At 41.5% G+C, this 17855-nt stretch overlaps 2 protein-coding genes across 8 annotated transcripts in view; one reads left to right on the top strand and one right to left on the bottom strand.

Moving 5' to 3' along the window:
* The window catches only part of TRIM4 (tripartite motif containing 4), a 423353-nt gene that overhangs the window by 376432 nt on the left and 29066 nt on the right, over positions 1–17855 (top strand). The gene's annotated exons all lie outside the window — the stretch shown is intronic.
* On the bottom strand, positions 341–17626 carry ZNF655 (zinc finger protein 655). 7 transcript variants are annotated; one of them, XM_060649411.3, is made up of 6 exons: positions 17334–17626; positions 16191–16356; positions 14940–15025; positions 14413–14539; positions 6680–6784; positions 341–6145 (listed from the first exon to the last, which is right to left on the bottom strand). In XM_060649411.3, the coding sequence occupies exons 2-6, from the start codon at positions 16324–16326 to the stop codon at positions 4752–4754; spliced, it is 1848 nt and encodes a 615-aa protein (XP_060505394.1). In that variant the 5' UTR covers positions 16327–16356; positions 17334–17626; the 3' UTR covers positions 341–4751. The 7 variants fall into 7 exon arrangements, with proteins under 7 accessions (XP_060505394.1, XP_060505393.1, XP_060505395.1 ...); XM_060649410.3 differs by having other exon boundaries at positions 16191–16353; XM_060649412.3 differs by lacking the exon at positions 17334–17626 and adding an exon at positions 17124–17324 and having other exon boundaries at positions 16191–16353.

Below are 17855 nucleotides of genomic sequence, written 5' to 3'. Positions count from 1 at the left end.
GCCAGGGGCATATTTGACGTGTTGAAACAGTAAAGATGTTAGGGAAATTTGTTCATGATAAGGGGAGTTTCCTGCTAAACTCCGAAATAGCAGTTACCAGCTACGGAGTACTTAAACTGACCTTATCTCATTAATCTTCACGACAATCCCATTAAGTTTGTACTTTTTGTAATTTTAGTGCCAGAAACTGCAGACTCAGTAAGCAAGTAAAGGCAGCATTTAGAACCCTTGCCCGTTCAAACCAAAGCGTCCAGTCAAACTGCGCCCAGGAAGGACAATGGTTAGATGGAGTGGAGATTTGTAAATGAGCAAGTGCAGGAAAGAAAGACAGACACTGTCATTATGCCCAAGTTGTAAACTTATAAACATGGATGGAATACAAATATAAGAGGTTAACCATTTTCTAAAAGTGAAGAGTGAATGAGATCCATCAGCAAAATGAAAAATTCCAGTATTTCTTTGACTTGTACAGTGCACCATCTGCTTGAAATCATCCTTCCGGTCTGGGATTAAACACTCATTCCTCCATGCACTTGAATTTTTGAAGGGAGTGTAAGATGTGATACCATTAGGATACAAATGTTAGCAAAAAGAGACAGATGTCACAGTTTGATGACTCCAGTAAGGAGTGCCTAAGGGGAGGCAATTCCTACCAGTCTAGGATTCCTGATGGTCTCTCAAGTTCATATTTAAGCTCTCCAAATCCAGGGTACTCCCCTGGACAATGCTAGTCCTGCACTGCTAACTGCTTGCTCCTTAGTTAGTTCCCTTTTTTCGATTTTATGCCAAACACTTATATGTTCACTGGTTTTTATATTGGTGTTCATAGTAACTTTTTGGCACTTAATAGATGACCAGTACCTTTTACATTATCTTATTTAATTTTCATGCTACTGTTAACCATTGTACAGATGAGGGAACTAGGGAGGCTAAGTAAAATTTCCAAAGTCACACAGCTAGTAAACAGCAAAGTACATAGGTAAGTCTAATTCCAAAGCCATTGCTTTGGTAACTAATCTGCTTTAGTCTTCATTGCTTAATGGTTTGATTCCTGTATGTTAACTGTACCCACAGGCTACTACTACTGAATATCCTAGCACCTGGCAATAGTATTACTGAATGAATGAAAAGAATCGTTGAGATTACATTTTCAGATGTGGGAATCCCATTGTGCTTTGCAGTTATGATACCTCAGGGACCTCTTTGGAACTTCATTCTTAAATTTCCTCAGTTGCCTACATCCCACTTCCTAGGGTGAGACATTACTCCAGAGAGCTTAATTACCTCAAAGATGCCATACTCCTTCATCTGAAACCCTTACAACATGCTCTCTTTTGCCTGAAATCCTCCCCTTGCTCCTTCCTCTTCCAGTGGTCTCCATCTGTCTAGTCTACCTCTATTCACTCTTTTGCTCAAGCCAAAAACCTAGGAATCAAACTTGATTTTCCCATTACCCACTTTACTCCACTGCTATAATTTAACCAGAAGTGATAGTAAACCTAAGAATACAAGTCCATCAATCAGCAAATTCCAGTTAGCAGGATAAAAAGCATATTCTGGGCACTGAGAAGTGTAAATATAAATCTAGTAATGGGCGTGGAGGTACCTTGACAGGAGGTAAGAATTTGGGAGCTCTGACCTGTGGCCTGTCATTGACAAAACTATCTAAGCCTGTTTCAGGGAGCAGGGTCTCTGACTAGCTCCCCAAAGGTACTGTCTCCTAGTATCCCAGACAGCTCTGGGAGCATTCAGGATCAACTGCAAACTGATAATAGTCAATCACTGAGGATGTAACAGGGAATGGAAAGCTACCAAAGAAAACTTCTCCAGGTTCTGCGATGTCTAATACCAACATCATGATGATGCGAAGCTTGGGAGTCAGGCCTTTGAGCCATTAACTTGCTGACTGACCCTAGCAGGTTCTTCAACCTCTCTATACCTCAGTTCCTCTGGAATACAGAGCTAGTTCCCTTGCAGAGTTGTTGTGACAGTTAAGTTGGAATATGAATGCACATACACATACATGTAGGTAGGTGGACAGATGGAAGACAGATAAAATTAGATGTACCTTAACTATTAGATTTTGTCTCTTCCTTCCCCAGTCTTCAAGATTAAAAGAATAAGAACACAGACTCATACTGGACTGATTAAATATTGCAAGCTTAAAGAGACAAGTTAATTCTCCTTGAGGATTATTTTGGTTTCTCATTTTTTAAACGTTTTACTTATTCTGCCTAGCTCTCTGAAACCTCAGTCTATTTATGTGCCAACAACATCCCAATCGAAAAACCTTTAAGACCCTAAACATTCAGACTTTGTTCCAGAAGTCTGTGGAAGAGCAAGCTTTGTATCAGTATGAAGGAGAGTGATCCAGTCTTGTTGTGAAGCAGGTTTCTGGAAGGAAGTGAGTTGCAGCCAGGAAGGTGACTCCAAGATTTTCAAATGCTTCTGGCTGAGGCCTTTAGATATTTTTTGAAACAGATTCTGAGTATCAAACACACCTTTATTCAAGTGGAAGTACAAAAGCACATTCCTAAACCAATTGCATACATGTGATTTTTTACATATTCTGCTATTTAGGGATTAATCTGTTTCATAATTAACAGAAGTGACCACTGGTCTCTGTACATAAAGGGATACACATTCATAGACAAGGAAAGTAACATGCATTTTCATTTGCTTTTACATTTAAATCAATTCATTTAGTTCTCTACTTTGCCCTGATAAGATCCTATGCTTGCTGATGGCTAAGCGGCAAAATATAGTCGTAGAACTATCCTAGAGGTTAGCCATAAGAGGCTAATAGAATAAGCAATAGATTTTTATATATTTGTTGAGGATCTCTAGTGAATATTGTAACATCTGAATCACAAAGGCCTCACTTGCTGGAATGACAAAAAGAATGTTAAATAACACTTGTCTAATTCACAAAATGTTATGAAGCTTAAGATGGAAACATATAACAAAATACAATAAAATGCTTTGACATCACCTAAAGAATCATGAATTCTTGGCAAAGTGTTAACAGTGACCCTGAACTCTGGACATCCGACATCTGTGATCAAAAAACCCAAGTTCTTTTATATGGTATGTGGACTCTGGTATAATACAGAAAATGTGATGAATAAACAATTATACACAAAGCTCCCACACTTCAAATACCGTCTTGCATTGATGAGGGAGACTGGGGGGCAAAAATTCAAACAGATAAAGAAGCAAGCGTAGTAATTAAAATTTTACCAGGAACAGACCTGACACTCTCTTGAAATACTCTCTCTAGAGATATTACCTAAGAACAGCAATATCTTTTTTGAAAAGTTGCATTCCCTTATGAAGTTCTCAGACTTTTTTGTATATGTTCTTTATATTTTGCTCTATCAAAAGCAGACCTGAGCATTTTGCTGGCCTTCAACAGAAGTATATAAGATAGTTCTAAACTTCACCATGCAGATTAGGCGCTGAATGAATGCAGCTAGACCACCAGGCGTGTTGTTGGCTCCCTGATGTTCTTATCATCTCTTATTAGAGGGCCGTGGATGCAGACAAGGCAGCTAAGAATGTGGGTGTCATTTGAAAGTATTTATTAGCTGCCTGCCCCAAATACATGGGAGATAGAATCCTTCAAACTCTTGGATGGACAGGACGTGGAAATCCAATTCTTTTTAAAGGAAGATGCTTCAACTTTAGGAAAGAAGACAGCAACATCAAGTAGGGACGGTATACCTGCTGGTGAAAAGCTTAACACTAGAAAACCATCATTTGAAGGTGCTAAGAGAATGGAGAAATCAACAGGAATCCAAGTGTTGTGGCTGGAAAGGAATAGGAAGTAGGATGCTCAGGAAACAGCAGACCTAAGAGTCTGTTTTGAAAAAATCTTGGGCTGAGGACAGCAGAAAAAGCTAAACGAGCTACTTTCCAGAAGTTAGTATGTTTGTACATTGGTGTATTAACAATATCTTAGAGAAGCTATAACAGGAACCAATTTGAGGAAAAATAAAATTATTTATAGGCCATATTTTTAAAAATAGCTTAAATGAGTTCCATAAATAAAGTTTATATACCTACGTACACCACCTATTAAATAAAAGAATGCCATGAGGAAACAGCACTGCATTCACCAAGTCACTTCTCAGACTATATTCTTCTGCAATGAAAAAGATCAGGGCTATATATTAACAATTTTATATAAAATTTTCACTCCAGTATTTTGATGTGGAGTAAAGCCTGAAATATGGTAAATTTTTCCATTTGCATTAGATTAGATTCTAGTCTGGACTTTCTAAGGATAAAAAAAAAAAAACTTGAACTCTCACTGAAAGATTTGTCATATTTACTACACTCAAATGGCTTCTCCTGGGTACGGAATGATGTTGAATGAGGGGTGGAATATGACTGAATCTTCCCATGTGCATATGTTTATTACATTCATAGGCTTTCTGCATGGAATGAATTTGATGCTGAACAAGGTAGTTTCTTTGAAGGCTATTTCACATTCATTACAGTGGGAGAATTTTATTCCAGTATGAATTCTTCAATGGTGACTAAGGTATGAAAACAGCATGAAGCATTTACCACACTCAATATATTGGTAGGGTTTCTCATTGGTATGGGTTTGCAGATGTTGATGAAGTTTTCCTACATTCATCACATTCAGACGGTTTCTCTCTGGTGTGTATTCTCTGATGATGAATAAAGGTTGAGCTGTGACTGAAGGCTTCACCACATATATGATTTCTCCCTGGTATGAACTCTCAGATATTGAAGGAGGCCTGAATTTGACTGAAGGTCTTCCCACGTTCATCACATTCATAAGGTTTCTCTTTGGTATGAATTCTTGGATGTTGAACAAGGTGTGCTCTCTGACTGAGGTTCTTTTCCCATGTATCACAATCAAAGGCCTTTTCTCTAGAGAGGACTTCTTGTTGAAGAACAAGATCTGAGCTATGATTGAAACTTTCCTCATAATCATTACACTCATAGGATTTCTCTTTCCCATGAATTTTGTGATGCTGAATAAGGCATGAAGTTTGACTGAAAGCTTTTCCACATTCATTACATTTGTGTGGTTTCTCTCCTGTGTGAATTCTTTGATGCTGAATAAGATGGGAACTCAATCTGAAGTCTTTTCCACATTCATTACACGTATAGGGCTTTTCTCTGAGATGACTTCCTTGATGTTTAACAAAGGTCAACCCACAATCATTGTATTCATAGGCTTTCTCTTCACAGTGGACTTTCTGATGTTCAACAAGGTAGGAGGTATTATAGAAGTCACTGCCACATATAGTACACTTACAGGGCATCTCTCTGTGAATTTTCTGATGTTGAGTAAGATGTATACTACGACTGAAGACCCTTTCACAATTACTACATTTATAAGATTTTGCTCTAGTGTGAATCCTCTTATGTGGAGTTATGTCTGAGCTCTGACTACAGGATTTATCAGATGCTTCACAGGATTTATCAGATGGTTCACATTTATAGGGCTTTTCCCTAGTGTGTATTCTTTTATGTCGACTAAGACTTGAACTCTGACTGAAAGATTTTTCACATTCTTTACATTTGTAGGGTTTCTCTCTGGTATGAATTCTCTGATGTCTAGAAAGGGCAGAGCTCTGATGGAAGACTTTCTCACATGTATCACATTTATAGGATTTCTCAGTGGCAGAAATGCTCTCACATTTACTAAGGTGGGAGAGATCCATTAAGCTTTCCTTATATTCACTACTCTGAACATCCTGTATTAGATTTATTTGTTCATGTTTACCAGCAGCTGAATTCTGGTTTACGCCCATATCATACTTATCAATGTCATCAATATTCTGTATTCTAAGAACTCTCTGATCTGTATCAAGGGTAGAGTCCAGACTGAAGCTTTTTTCAGGTTCATTACATTCATTGTTCTCACTGGTGAAGGTTTTCTTGCTGATTGTTATTTGCCTAAACTCTCTCTCCAGGAAGAGAAATTTCCTTAGGATTTCCTGAAGCCTTTCTAATCTGTCCTCAGGTTTAGACATTTCTCTAGTCCCAGGAACTTGGGCAATATCCTTTTTGAGTCTTCCTACTCTCACTTTGTATGAATGTACTTCTTCCAAAATTTCCTGCTTAGGAATCAACAGCTTGTTCTCTTCTCTGGTCTCTCCATCTGATTCAATATATAAATAGAAAATGCAAATGTAATCTGTACCCTATGCTTAGGGGAAAACAAACAAACAACAACAACAACAAAAAAACCCTCAGAGATGAGAAAACTAATCTAAAATCTACTAAAATGAGAGTTTATTTACTCAGAAGTACTCGTACAGAATCTCAACAGCAGATATAAGGGCATGACTAAGAGCAGTGATGTAGTATCCAAATGGTTCAGGGTATGGTGCAAACAGGGTTTTCAGCAGAGCAAGAAGGTAGTCAATTAAGGTGTTTCAAAGGAGATAGCAGGGAAATAGTTCAAAAAGAATTATAGATAAGCAACTTGAGCAGGGACTCAGTACAACTTGTGGATGACAAGGGATAAAATAAATGCAAAGAAGTCATCAAAACTGAAGGGAAAAGGAAGGAGCTCTCTCCATCTGGTATACAGGCCGAGCTCATTCTGATTGCCAAAGCGGCTACAACTTGGCTCCACAACTGGATTCTTATTTCCCTACTAATTCCATCTGACTGATTCTACCTTACTCACCTGAGCAGTCATCTCTTAAGACTTCTCTATTCTTAGTTTCCAGATCAAAGACCTGTAGATCTTGTTCCAGCTGGGAGATCCCATCAGGCTTGGGAAATGGAAATCCTGCTCATAGAGAAGGAAATGGGATGTGGCAATTTATCCCCAGATACTACACCAGCCACTTTTTCTCTTAACTAATGGCTAATGGAGAGAAAGTAAATTCTCACAAGACAGTAGGGAAGGTCTGGAGAGTGAGAAGGGCAAAGATCCTCTACAAGGATCTCCTATTGGTGCTCCAGAAATGGGTGTATTACAGGGCAAGTTGATGACTTTGGGAGAGGTTTTCATTTAAATAGTACTCAGACAAGGGAAACTGTGCAAGGGTGTTTACGTGTTTTCACAGAAGTGATCATTTTCACTCTTTAGCTGTTGCCTATAGATCAACCTTTGTATTAGACCTGGTCTACAAATATGAGACCTGGTCAAAAGGGAAGTCATCAAAATATAACTGCGGGACTGGAGGAAAGTGAATACTCAAGCACCTATTGTGTGGTGTGCTAAACTGCAGCAACAGAATCAGTGAAGACTGAATAAATGCTCTAAGAACCAATCTCAATTTGCTTCAGGGCACATGAGGAAACAAAAAAATAACACATTCTTATCCATTAGGAGCTTACACTCTTGTTTATTCAACAAACATCTATGGGGTGTCTCCTATAAGCAAAGTACCTAGAGACAGATACAAACTAACTATAATGTGATATTAAAGAAGAAAGTGCAATAAAAGTGCACTTCCACATAAAAACGGTCTTTTTCTGGCTTATATAATGAATTGCTAGGATCTAATCTCTTTCAAAGTAAAAGCAAGAAGCAGTCTGATCCTGAGGGGCAGAACTATTATAGTACTAAAGGGGCAGTTTTTATACATGTTCAGCCCAGAAAGCTTCTTGTGGCACACATACGAGGTGGTCTAGCTCAAGCCCCTCAAATCCAAAAGCCTTCCTCTCCACTTACTGAATATCTACACAATTTGTTATTGTTCTCTTATCCTGACATGTCACTATAAAATGTAGTTTATGGACTTTTATTTAATTGGTTTCAGGAATTATCATCCCTACTTTATTTACAAACTCTCATTAGCAGCGACAATATATCTTCTATCTTGCACTTCTTTTGGCTCATTTACTTAAAAGCTACTTATTGAATGCCAATTTTGTGTCCTAGTGTTAACATGTAACAGGTAACCAGTGTTTCTAAAAGGGCACTGGGCCTGGAAAATATTACAAATCAACAGCTGTCCTCTTGAGATTCCATGTGAGAGCCTATGAGCAGGCAGATGAGAACAGATACAAGAAAGGCTTTACTATGTTTCTGAATTCCTGCTGAGCATTAATAGTCTATTCCCCTTTTGGATGCTTATTTAGTTAAGGTCCTCCATACCAAATGAAATAATTTTTCAAATTAAAAAGTTAGTGTGGCATGAAGCAGCAAATATTTTGCTCAGAATTCTGACAACATAATTTGCAACTTTAACTCAGTATTAACTAAGGTGTTTCTAAGTATTTGATAACTGAAGCAAATTTTGGTTATTTACTCTATACACCTACGTCACCTACACACAACAATGTGGAAAAAAGGGTTTGATTTTATTTATTAAAAAAAAAAATTGTTTAATGTTTATTTATTTTTGAGAGAGAGAGACAGAGTGTGAGCAGGGGAGGGGCAGAGAGAGAGGGAGACACACAATCCAAACCACAGTCCAGGCTCTGAGCTGTCAGCACAGAGCCCGACACAGGGCTCAAACGCACGAACCTGAAATCATGACCTGAGCTGAAGTCGGATGCTTAACCAACTGAGCCACCCAGGCGTCCCTGATTTTTTAACTTTTTTTTAATGTTTATTTATTTTTGAGAGTGAGCATGAGCATGAATGGGGGAGGGGTGGGGAAGTGGGCAGAAGATCTGAAGAGGGTTCTGCACTGACAGCAGACAGCCCAATGAAGGGCTTTAACTCACAAACCGTGAGATCACGACCTCAGCCAAAGTCAGATACTTAACTGACTGAGCCACCCAGGGACCCCAGAAGGATTTGATTTTAGACTGTGTCCAATGTAATGCAGTCAGGTATAAAAGAAAATGCCTGCTGGGCAATTAGAAATACAAGACCACAGTTTAGATGAGTGAACAGGGTTTGAAATAGACTTAAAGTCACCTGTATCATCAGTATCATTAAAATATTAAGCTAAGGTTTACTGCTCATTTCGTAGGTGCAAAGTACCACACGAAGAACTTTACAAATTTTCACTAACTTAATACTCATCCTAACTTTACAAAGTAGAAGCTATTGTCATACCCATTTCCCAAATAAAAAAATGAAGACTGAGAGGTTAAGTAACTTGCCCAAGGTCACAATGACAGGTGAAGCTAGGGCTCAAAGCCAGTCTTATTTCAGAGCCTGGCTTTTACATAATCTACTAGTAAAAAAATAATGACTATGAATGAAATCCTTCCTCCAAAATTCGTACAGAAAGAGAACAGAGGACCAACACATTGACGATGGAGTAAAGGGTGAAAACAATAAAAATAACAGAGAAAGTTATTAGAATAATACATGGAGAGCCAAGATCCAACAGATTTGGAGTCGTGGATGTTCCAATTAAAAGGAAACTAAAAAAGATCACTTAATGTCAAAGAAATAAAACTCTCCTTATAATAAAAATCCTAACTCCTTGGCAACAGTATAAGCAATATTCAATTTGAGGAAATTCCCCTATCAAGAAATAATTCAAACACGCTCCTGAAATTTGTTTGTATTTAAAAATCTGGTCTATGGGGCACCTGAATGGCTCAGTCGGTTAAGCATCTGACTTCGGCTCAGATCATGATCTCACGGTTTATGAGTTTGAGCCCACATCGGGCTCTGTGCTGACTGCTCAGAGCCTGGAGCCTGCTTCGGATTCTGTGTCTCCTCCTCTCTCTGCCCCTCCCCTGCTCATGCTCTGTCTCTGTCTCTCAATAATAAATAAACGTTAAATAAAAAAATATATAAAAATCTGGTCTATATCTCATATCACTTGCAGTCCTTTCCAAAAAAGCATGTAAGTAACTATTAGCCAGGTACTTACGTAATTTAATCTAATTTAATCCCTGGCACAAACCCAGAAAGGCATACGTTATTTTTCATGTTTTATAGATGAAGATAATCATTATCAGTTTAAATAATTTGTTCAGTGTATCACAGTTGGGAAGATAAACCCAAGTCTGATTTCACAATTTACATTCTTTCCAAATCTACCATTTTAAAGGCCACAGGAAGCATGAAGGCAGGTTTTCTTATCATTGATCTGAATGCTTTTTCCTAAATTTTAAAGTCAAAACTCTAGGCTTTCAAAATATGCATTTACTTTAAATTTTTCCTATCTAAAATTACTTTATTAAAGCCTTTTGATTAATTCTATTTAAACTTTACAGTTCTCCAATTAGATTTATTTTTAACTTAATTTGGTCTTTAAAAATAACATTTAACTGAATCCAGTACTACACTATATGTTAACTAACTTGAATTTAAACAGAACCTTGGATAAATAACATTTAAAATTTACCTCATTATTTGGTTTGTTGCCTGAACCAGTTATGCTAAGATTTTTGCCACATGGAAGCTTTATGCCTTTCTTCTTGGTCCTTAATAAATACACAAATAAAATCTCTCCTTAGCAGTATTATTCTTGCATAGATACCTATTTTAGTGGAATGTACCCCTAACACAGTTTTCTTTTGAATGCATGCTCTTTCTGTTCCCAAACTGTACAGCCTTATGCACTTCTGTCCAATTTTTCATGGCTACTTCTAATTGTCATCAGAGTATTAGAGCCATAAGAATATAAAAAACACTATAGGGGCGCCTGGGTGGCTCAGGCAGTTACGCATCCAACTCTTGATTTCGGCTCAGGTCAAGATCTCACAGTTTGTGAGTTCGAGCCCTGCATCGGGCTCTGCACTATCAGTGCAGAACCTGCTTGGGATTCTCTCTCTCCCTCTCTTTGCCCCTCCCCAGCTCGGGCTCTCTCTCTCTCTCTCTACCTCTCAATATAAATAAATAAACATTAAACATACACACACACACACACACACACACACACACACACACAAAAGCACTCTATATACGGTTGGACTAACTGTTCTAAGGGGTAAAATAGTGAAAAAGAGCCTAAGTGTCAGAATCAGATCTGAGTCCTAAGCCTAGCTGTGACCTTGAGCGGATCACTTGACTTTTCTGAGCCTCAGTTTCCTCACGTATAAAATAGAATAATAACTACTTCACAGGGTTATGGTGAATTAAATGAGATATGTACAGTACCTCGTAACACGTTGACTCCTCAATAAATAGTAAATAGACTGGCAGTAAAAGACATTCTATACAAAATCATTTTTGTCCTCATGACATTAACTTCAAAAAGTAAAAGGTAGGGGCGCCTGGGTGGCTCAGTCGGTTAAGCAGCCGACTTCGGCTCAGGTCATGATCTCGCGGTCCGTGAGTTCAAGCCCCGCGTCAGGCTCTGTGCTGACAGCCCAGAGCCTGGAGCCTGTTTCGGATTCTGTGTCTCCCTCTCTCTGACCCTCCCCCATTCATGCTGTCTCTTTCTGTCTCAAAAATAAAATAAATGTTAAAAAAAAATTAAAAAAAAAAAAAAAAGTAAAAGATATGTGTCAAACACTTCCTGATTTATCAACTTATCAACAACCAGAATTTTGATAAGCATGTTTCCAATGATGTTATCTAAAAAGGCACCTGCCCACACTGCCTCTGTGTGAAATGGAATCCAGACCACTTTCCTGGTCTCCTGAACTAAGTCACAAATGACTCCCCTTTGGTGACCCTCAAGCCAGTAATCCACTCGTTGTCAATAGAATATGCTTCTTTTTCGATTTGGTAATGAAAAGTCTGATTTTTTACTTACTTTTTTATAGCTCAGCTGTTCATACTTTGTATATTTACTACTTTATAGTAGAAGCACTTATCCAAAAGGAACAAAGTTTTGATGTCTGCTGCAAATACAACTCTGAGCTACTGCCATGGGAAAAAGAACTTGATAGTGGGGTTGCTAAGTCAGGGACTGAATTATAATGTCCTTATTCTACAACACCAAACATTAAGCTAATTAAGTGTAAAATCTTAAACTTCAGGTGAAGTTTGCCGAGCCCACAAAAATGAAAAGCATCTCCTAATTTTTGTAAAAAATAATTACTGGGGCACCTGGGTGGCTCAATCAGTTAAGTGGCCGACTTCAACTCCGGTCATGATCTCACGGTTCGTGGGTTCAAACCTCGCGTCAGGCTCTGTGCTGACAGCTCGGAGCCTGGAGCCTGCTTCAGATTCTGTGTCTCCCTCTCTGTCTGTTCCTCCCCTGCTTGCACTGTCTCTCTCTCAAAAAAAAGATTTAAAAAAATTTTTAAAAATTACTAAAAAGTGGGGCGCCTGGGTGGCGCAGTCGGTTAAGCGTCCGACTTCAGCCAGGTCACGATCTCACGGTCCGTGAGTTCGAGCCCCGCGTCAGGCTCTGGGCTGATGGCTCAGAGCCTGGAGCCTGTTTCCGATTCTGTGTCTCCCTCTCTCTCTGTCCCTCCCCCGTTCATGCTCTGTCTCTCTCTGTCCCAAAAAAAAATAAACGTTGAAAAAAAAAAATTAAAAAAAAAAAAAAATTACTAAAAAGATGCTGCTGACTTGGTCACCAAAGCAAGTTGAATAGGAGGGCTTCTTGTGTGCATTTGTACCCATTAGGTGTGAGTGTGCATGCACGTACTGTATATGTGCAGAGATGACAGAGAAAAAAATTCAGTCCAACAGCATGCTGTGCTATTAGGCTGATTAAAGTGCTAAGAAGTTTTTTTTTTTTTTACTCCAAAAAGTAGACAGGTTAACTGTTGGAAATTATGTAATTATTAGATAAAATTAACAGTAGTTTACAATTACATATCACTTTACAGTTTACAAAATTGTTAAATATACATTCAGTTTAATACCCTGAAATAAGGAAATTCAATTCTTTTGCCCTCCCATCTCCCATCCGTGAAGGACAGAGCTAAGGAAAACTTGATCCGGAAAAGTCATATAAATGCGTCAATCTGTATAGCACCACAAAGAGTAAAGGAGACAAAGGCAGGGCCTTGGAAGGGGCCACAGGGACATAAAGGAGAAGACTAGAGTGTTAAATATGAGGAAAGGCCAGGGGTTGCAGGAAAATTAGGCAACAGAAATGGCAGGGTCACGTTCACTCAGAAAAGAACAGTGCACAGCATATGTCCCACATTCTAAAATAACATGAAAAGATCATAACTGAAGAGCTGGAGTTGAACTTTGTGGTTTCACAGAACACAAATAGATGACCACCAACCGTGGCTTACGAATGAACTCATAACTCAGGTTCAAAATGCATCTGGCTGCAACGGAGGGCCTCCTCGGCCCTTCAGAAATTTAACAAAGGTCATCTGAGGAGCTGCAATTTTACATAGTGATGGCATCCTGAGAGCATCAATCAAGTGTTAATATCTTACAATCGTGGAAAAGGAGTTTCCGAGCGGGGCCGAGCAATATCGATGGGAAGCCGATACCTGGGCCATCTCTTGGAGATTCCTGCTGAAAGAACTGCAAGTGTTTCTCCAGAGAAAGCACTTGCCTGGGTATGACTCAGGGCCGGGCAGGAATTCACACTATGAATCCGGGTGGTAGGAAGGCGGAGAAGTATGCCTACAAAGATCAAAGAGCCAGGAATGGGAAACACACTAAAAACCTTCCAGTGGGCAGACTGCCTCCCCACAGATAACAAGACTTCTTTAATCCTGAGTGTAATCAAGGAGACAAAGGAACACCCTGGATGGCACCAGCATAGGCAAAGCCAAAAAAGGGGGGGGAGGGGAGGGGAAAGAGAGGGGGGAAAGAGAGGGGGAAAGAGAGAGGGAAAGAGAGAGAGAGAGAGAGAGAAAAGAAGAGTGTGATTAAATATATTCATACATTAAAAAAAAAAAAGCAGCAGAGACAGGCAAAAAAGGAGGAAAGGGGGGATGTTCAAATCAAGTGGGCTGCCAATAGCCCTACAGGCTGCCTAAGCCCAGCAGCCTACTGTACCATCCAAATGACCCAGGAGAGACTCAGTTTAAAGCTGATACTTCTGCCCAGGGTGAGGTTACTTAGAACTACCATCTGGATGACTCACTGAAATAGACTCACAGTGAGTCAGGTCTTTAAATGAAATCTCTCCAACTCTGCCTGCTTAGAGGTGAATTTAGGAATGTTAAGAGGTGAGGGATTATTCAACAAGGATTTTAGCCTATCTTAAAAAAAAGCATTTCTTTTTCCAAAGAAAATGGAAAGCTTTCAGATACAGAGACAATGAATTACCAAGAAAGAAAGTGGTTGTGGATTGGGAGGCTCTAGGGTCTCTCTCATAAAAAAAGAAAAGACAGGGAAGTCAAGAACTTAAGCCAAGCACAAGCAACTTTCCCTTTTCTAACAGGGAACAGATGTCCCACAAAAGCAGCAATCATTAATTACAAATAAGGAATAAAACATCTCATCTTGAAACCCCCAAAGAAAACCCACTCCCAGAGGAGATGACCTTGAAGATGGAGGATTCAGAGGTTCTAAGACCTGGAATCTGAGCCACACTCTACGTTCTCAGAGACCTCACACCTCCTCAGAAACCAAGGAAGTAAAGAAATCCTAAAAGGTAAACTGAATAATAAGAAAGTCCTTACCCACTGAGACCACGTTCCCATAATTCTCTAACATCACTTCTCTGTAGAGATTCCTCTGAACAGGGTCCAGGCATCCCCATTCCTCTCGAGTAAGGTGCACAGCCACATCCTCGAATGTCACAAACTCCTGAAATAATACAGCCTGGCTGCGCTGGGGAATGAGGCCACTAGAGCATCATGGCCAGAAAATGAAGGAGATGACACAAAGAGGGTGTCCACTGTGTAGCAAAGCTGGGGAGGAGGGAGAAGAGACTAGAATCTAGGGAATAAGTTCCATAACCTTTAATATCTAATAAACGCCCATCACAGCACCAGGGATAGAGAAGGAACAGTGTTTACTGGTGGTGGTGGGGAGATGGGAAGGTGGTTTGTGTGAAGTCCAGGTCTCTGAAGAGGATCAATTTCCAAATTGGGGTCTGCTATTGAAAAAAAAAATTCAGGCAGGGTTTACGGATGGGTTGAGGGAAGGGCCACACTCGATCAGTAGCAACAGTCCCTGAGGAAAAGCAGAGGGTTCCTCAGCTCACCTGGTACCTGGCTGGCAGGAGCGTGGCTGCCTGGTCTCCTGGGCTTCCCTCATGGGGAAGAGCAGGCACCTGGGGAACAGGTGGAGCTGAGGGAGGAGAAAGGAGCCAAGAGTGAGAGCAGCCCTTCCCCAGGGCTCCCTGACAGAAGAGGGAGTCAGTGGGACCCTTCTGTACATCAACATTCTAGTAACACCAATCAACATTTATCAGGTACTGAGTGCGTCTACTCTGCTCCTTCTCAGCACTGGAATGCCCTCCTTACCCACATTTAGACCTGACACAGGATTTTCTTAAGAAATCTGATATCTCACTTTCCTCTCATGACAGGACATTCCTCTAACAGAAGGGTAAGCACTATACCTGTTTTGCAGATGGGCAAAGCAAAGCATAAAGACTTGCAGTGACTTGTCCAGGGCAGAGGTTATTTAGTCAGCTTCTGACGCTTTCCCAGACCCTGTTCTGTAAATTTCATTAAGCCTTTATGTGAACTGGCACTGTCTCTATGACCAGCATGTAAGGCTCCCAAGAATAAAGAATGGTCACCTGTTTCCTCACCATCCTTTCCACAACACTCTACACGCCGTGGCACTCGCAGTGTGAGTTGCTGACACGTAAGTTATTTCGGGCACTGCAGCTGGCCACATGTAATCTCAGAGAAGGTTCTTACAAAACAAAAAAAAGTACCAGACATATCAACCTATCTATACGATTTTACATAAAGATGTGACTGTGGAGTCAATATGTGATGTGTGTCCACGCATTGTGCTCAACCAAGGAATTAAATGGTTGGTTTTTTTGGCCAAAATCAGATTAGTCACAAACACTGCAGCTGCAACAGAATGGCAGGTGGCAAAGCTCGCAAAGTCATCAAGGAAGGAAGAAACTAAGTGAAAGGAACAGGGGGAGAGATGGGCCCTAAACCTAAGAGGAAGTAAAAGCGAGGCGGCGAGGATTGTGAGATGCAGCAAAAGCAGCATTATCCTAGAAATGAATCTGGGATCAAGTAAAAGGCTGGACGAATGAAAAATAGCTAAAGCAGAGTGAATGCCACCACTCTGCCTATTAAAGAAAGAGAGGCTGTCCTTAACATAAGAGCCCAAGACCAGGACTGAACTGAGTCACATCTGTCCTTCCCTTCCAGACACCCTGGGGGCCATCTTCTTATCGAAGTTCTTGGCCTCCTAAGTACCAGGCCCGGGAGCCCCACTGCAACTCCCATTCAATTGGACTGAAGGGCTCTCTCTGCCTTACCCCCGTTGAGTTCCTGTTCCATGTCGGTGTCCTGCGCGAACTGAGGCTCTGGGGACAGACCCTCAGGCTGGCTCCCCAAAGACTGAAACTGGACAACTGCTGATCCTGCTGCTTCCTGGGCTGGTATTTCCTCCATCCCTGTTCTGGAGGACAACGATCATCACTGCTGGGTGAGATTGGGAAAAATTATTGTAACAAGTTAAGACGGCCCATTATTTTACATCCTCCGGACTGAGCAAAGTATCTGACATGCTGTAGATACGCCACAAAAACAGCTACAAATGATTTACCCACCTAAACAAAACAACAGAAAGAAAAAAATGGAAAAACTTCCGTTTCAAATAGCTATGAACCAAACCATATGGTCCAAGTATGGTTTATTTAAACTCTCCACCAATTCAGAATTTGTGATATTTCAAGAAAAAAACAAACAAACAAACAAACAAGAAAGTACAACTTAATAGAGTTCTGTGGGAAGTTTAAAATATTTGAAATACGCAAACTTCTTTCAAGGCTCAAGTCTGTACCTAGAAAAGTATGCCAGTTATGATTATTTATTATTTTTTCAGCAGACCCCTGAGAAATTATTTGGTAAACGCTCGGTCAGCGCACTTTGAATTACTAAACGGGCTTGACTAATAACAAAATTCCACTCAGGGGGTCAGACCCTTCGCCGACAGACTAGGTGGGCAGACCGCTTCCCACTGGCCCGACAGTAACCCTGGGAAGAGCTGCGGTTTTCAAACAGGTTTGGCCGGCGTCCTTCAAAGCCAAGGACGCGACAGGCTTCCGTCCCGCTTCCACAACCCTCAGAAAGGGCCCTCGCGCCCAGTCCTCAGAAGGCCTCGCCCGGCGCTGCCCTCCTCTCGCTTCCCTGTCAGGAGAAGACGCGATCCCGAAAGGGCGAGGGCGGGCCACAGAAACCCAGCTCACACCAGGGCAGAGTCACCGGGTCCTGGCGGCGGGGCCATCGGTTCGCTGGGCGTCAGGGCGAACCCTGACTGAAGGAAAACAGGCCCTCGCCCGCCCGCCCTGGAGCGCTCTGGGGACGGGAACCGCCGTCGACCGAGTTCCCGGGCGCTTCCTCCTCCTCCCCGGGAGCCTAACCTAGCCGCGACCCCAGGACTGCTACCGGGAACTCACCCGAAAGGAGGGGCAGGCCGAGCGGCCGTCCCGTCGCGGACACCCTCGCTCTAGGGGCAGCCCTGGGCTTTCCGGGGTCGCTCTAGACCGCTTGGAGGCCGGCGCTTCTCAGTGGCACTTCCGGAGGCGGAGTCCCGTGGCCGTGGGCGGAAGGTGGGCCCCGGATGAGGGCCCCCTGGGTGAGGGCCCCGGATGAGAGCCCCGGATGTGGAGTAAGTACCAGGGACGTGCGAGTGCGGGGCTCTTCGTTTTACTTCTCTGGCCCTGGCCTTCGTCTGTGCTGACCCCGCCGGCAACCTCTGTAGCCATTGTACCAGTAATGACCAGGACAGCCCCGGGTTTGGGAAAGCGTCCTCGCGGGGTAGTGGCCCGCTCACGTCGTGCGTGTTCCGGGAGTGGAGGGGCAGACGTAATGGTCCCGCTTCTGTAAGTCAGCAGGTGGGGAACTAGTACAGGGGTACGAAATACACTGATTAAAGCGAGAATGGAAGGCTCTTGGGTGGTATGAGGACCACAGAAAAC

The sequence above is a fragment of the Panthera onca genome, chromosome E3 (genome assembly GCF_046562875.1).
Source record: "Panthera onca isolate mPanOnc1 chromosome E3, mPanOnc1 haplotype 2, whole genome shotgun sequence".
NCBI classification, from domain to species: domain Eukaryota; kingdom Metazoa; phylum Chordata; class Mammalia; order Carnivora; family Felidae; genus Panthera; species Panthera onca.
This window is presented reverse-complemented; position numbering and strand designations above follow the sequence as displayed.

Coding starts and splice junctions, on each gene's coding strand:
- ZNF655 (XM_060649411.3), bottom strand. CDS start 16,326: ATGGAGGAAATACCAGCCCAGGAAGCAGCAGGATCAGCAGTTGTCCAG. Junction 15,026..16,190: donor GGAACAGGAACTCAACGGGG/GTAAGGCAGAGA, acceptor CTCCTCCCTCAG/CTCCACCTGTTCCCCAGGTG. Junction 6,146..6,679: donor CTTAAGAGATGACTGCTCAG/GTGAGTAAGGTA, acceptor ATATTGAATCAG/ATGGAGAGACCAGAGAAGAG.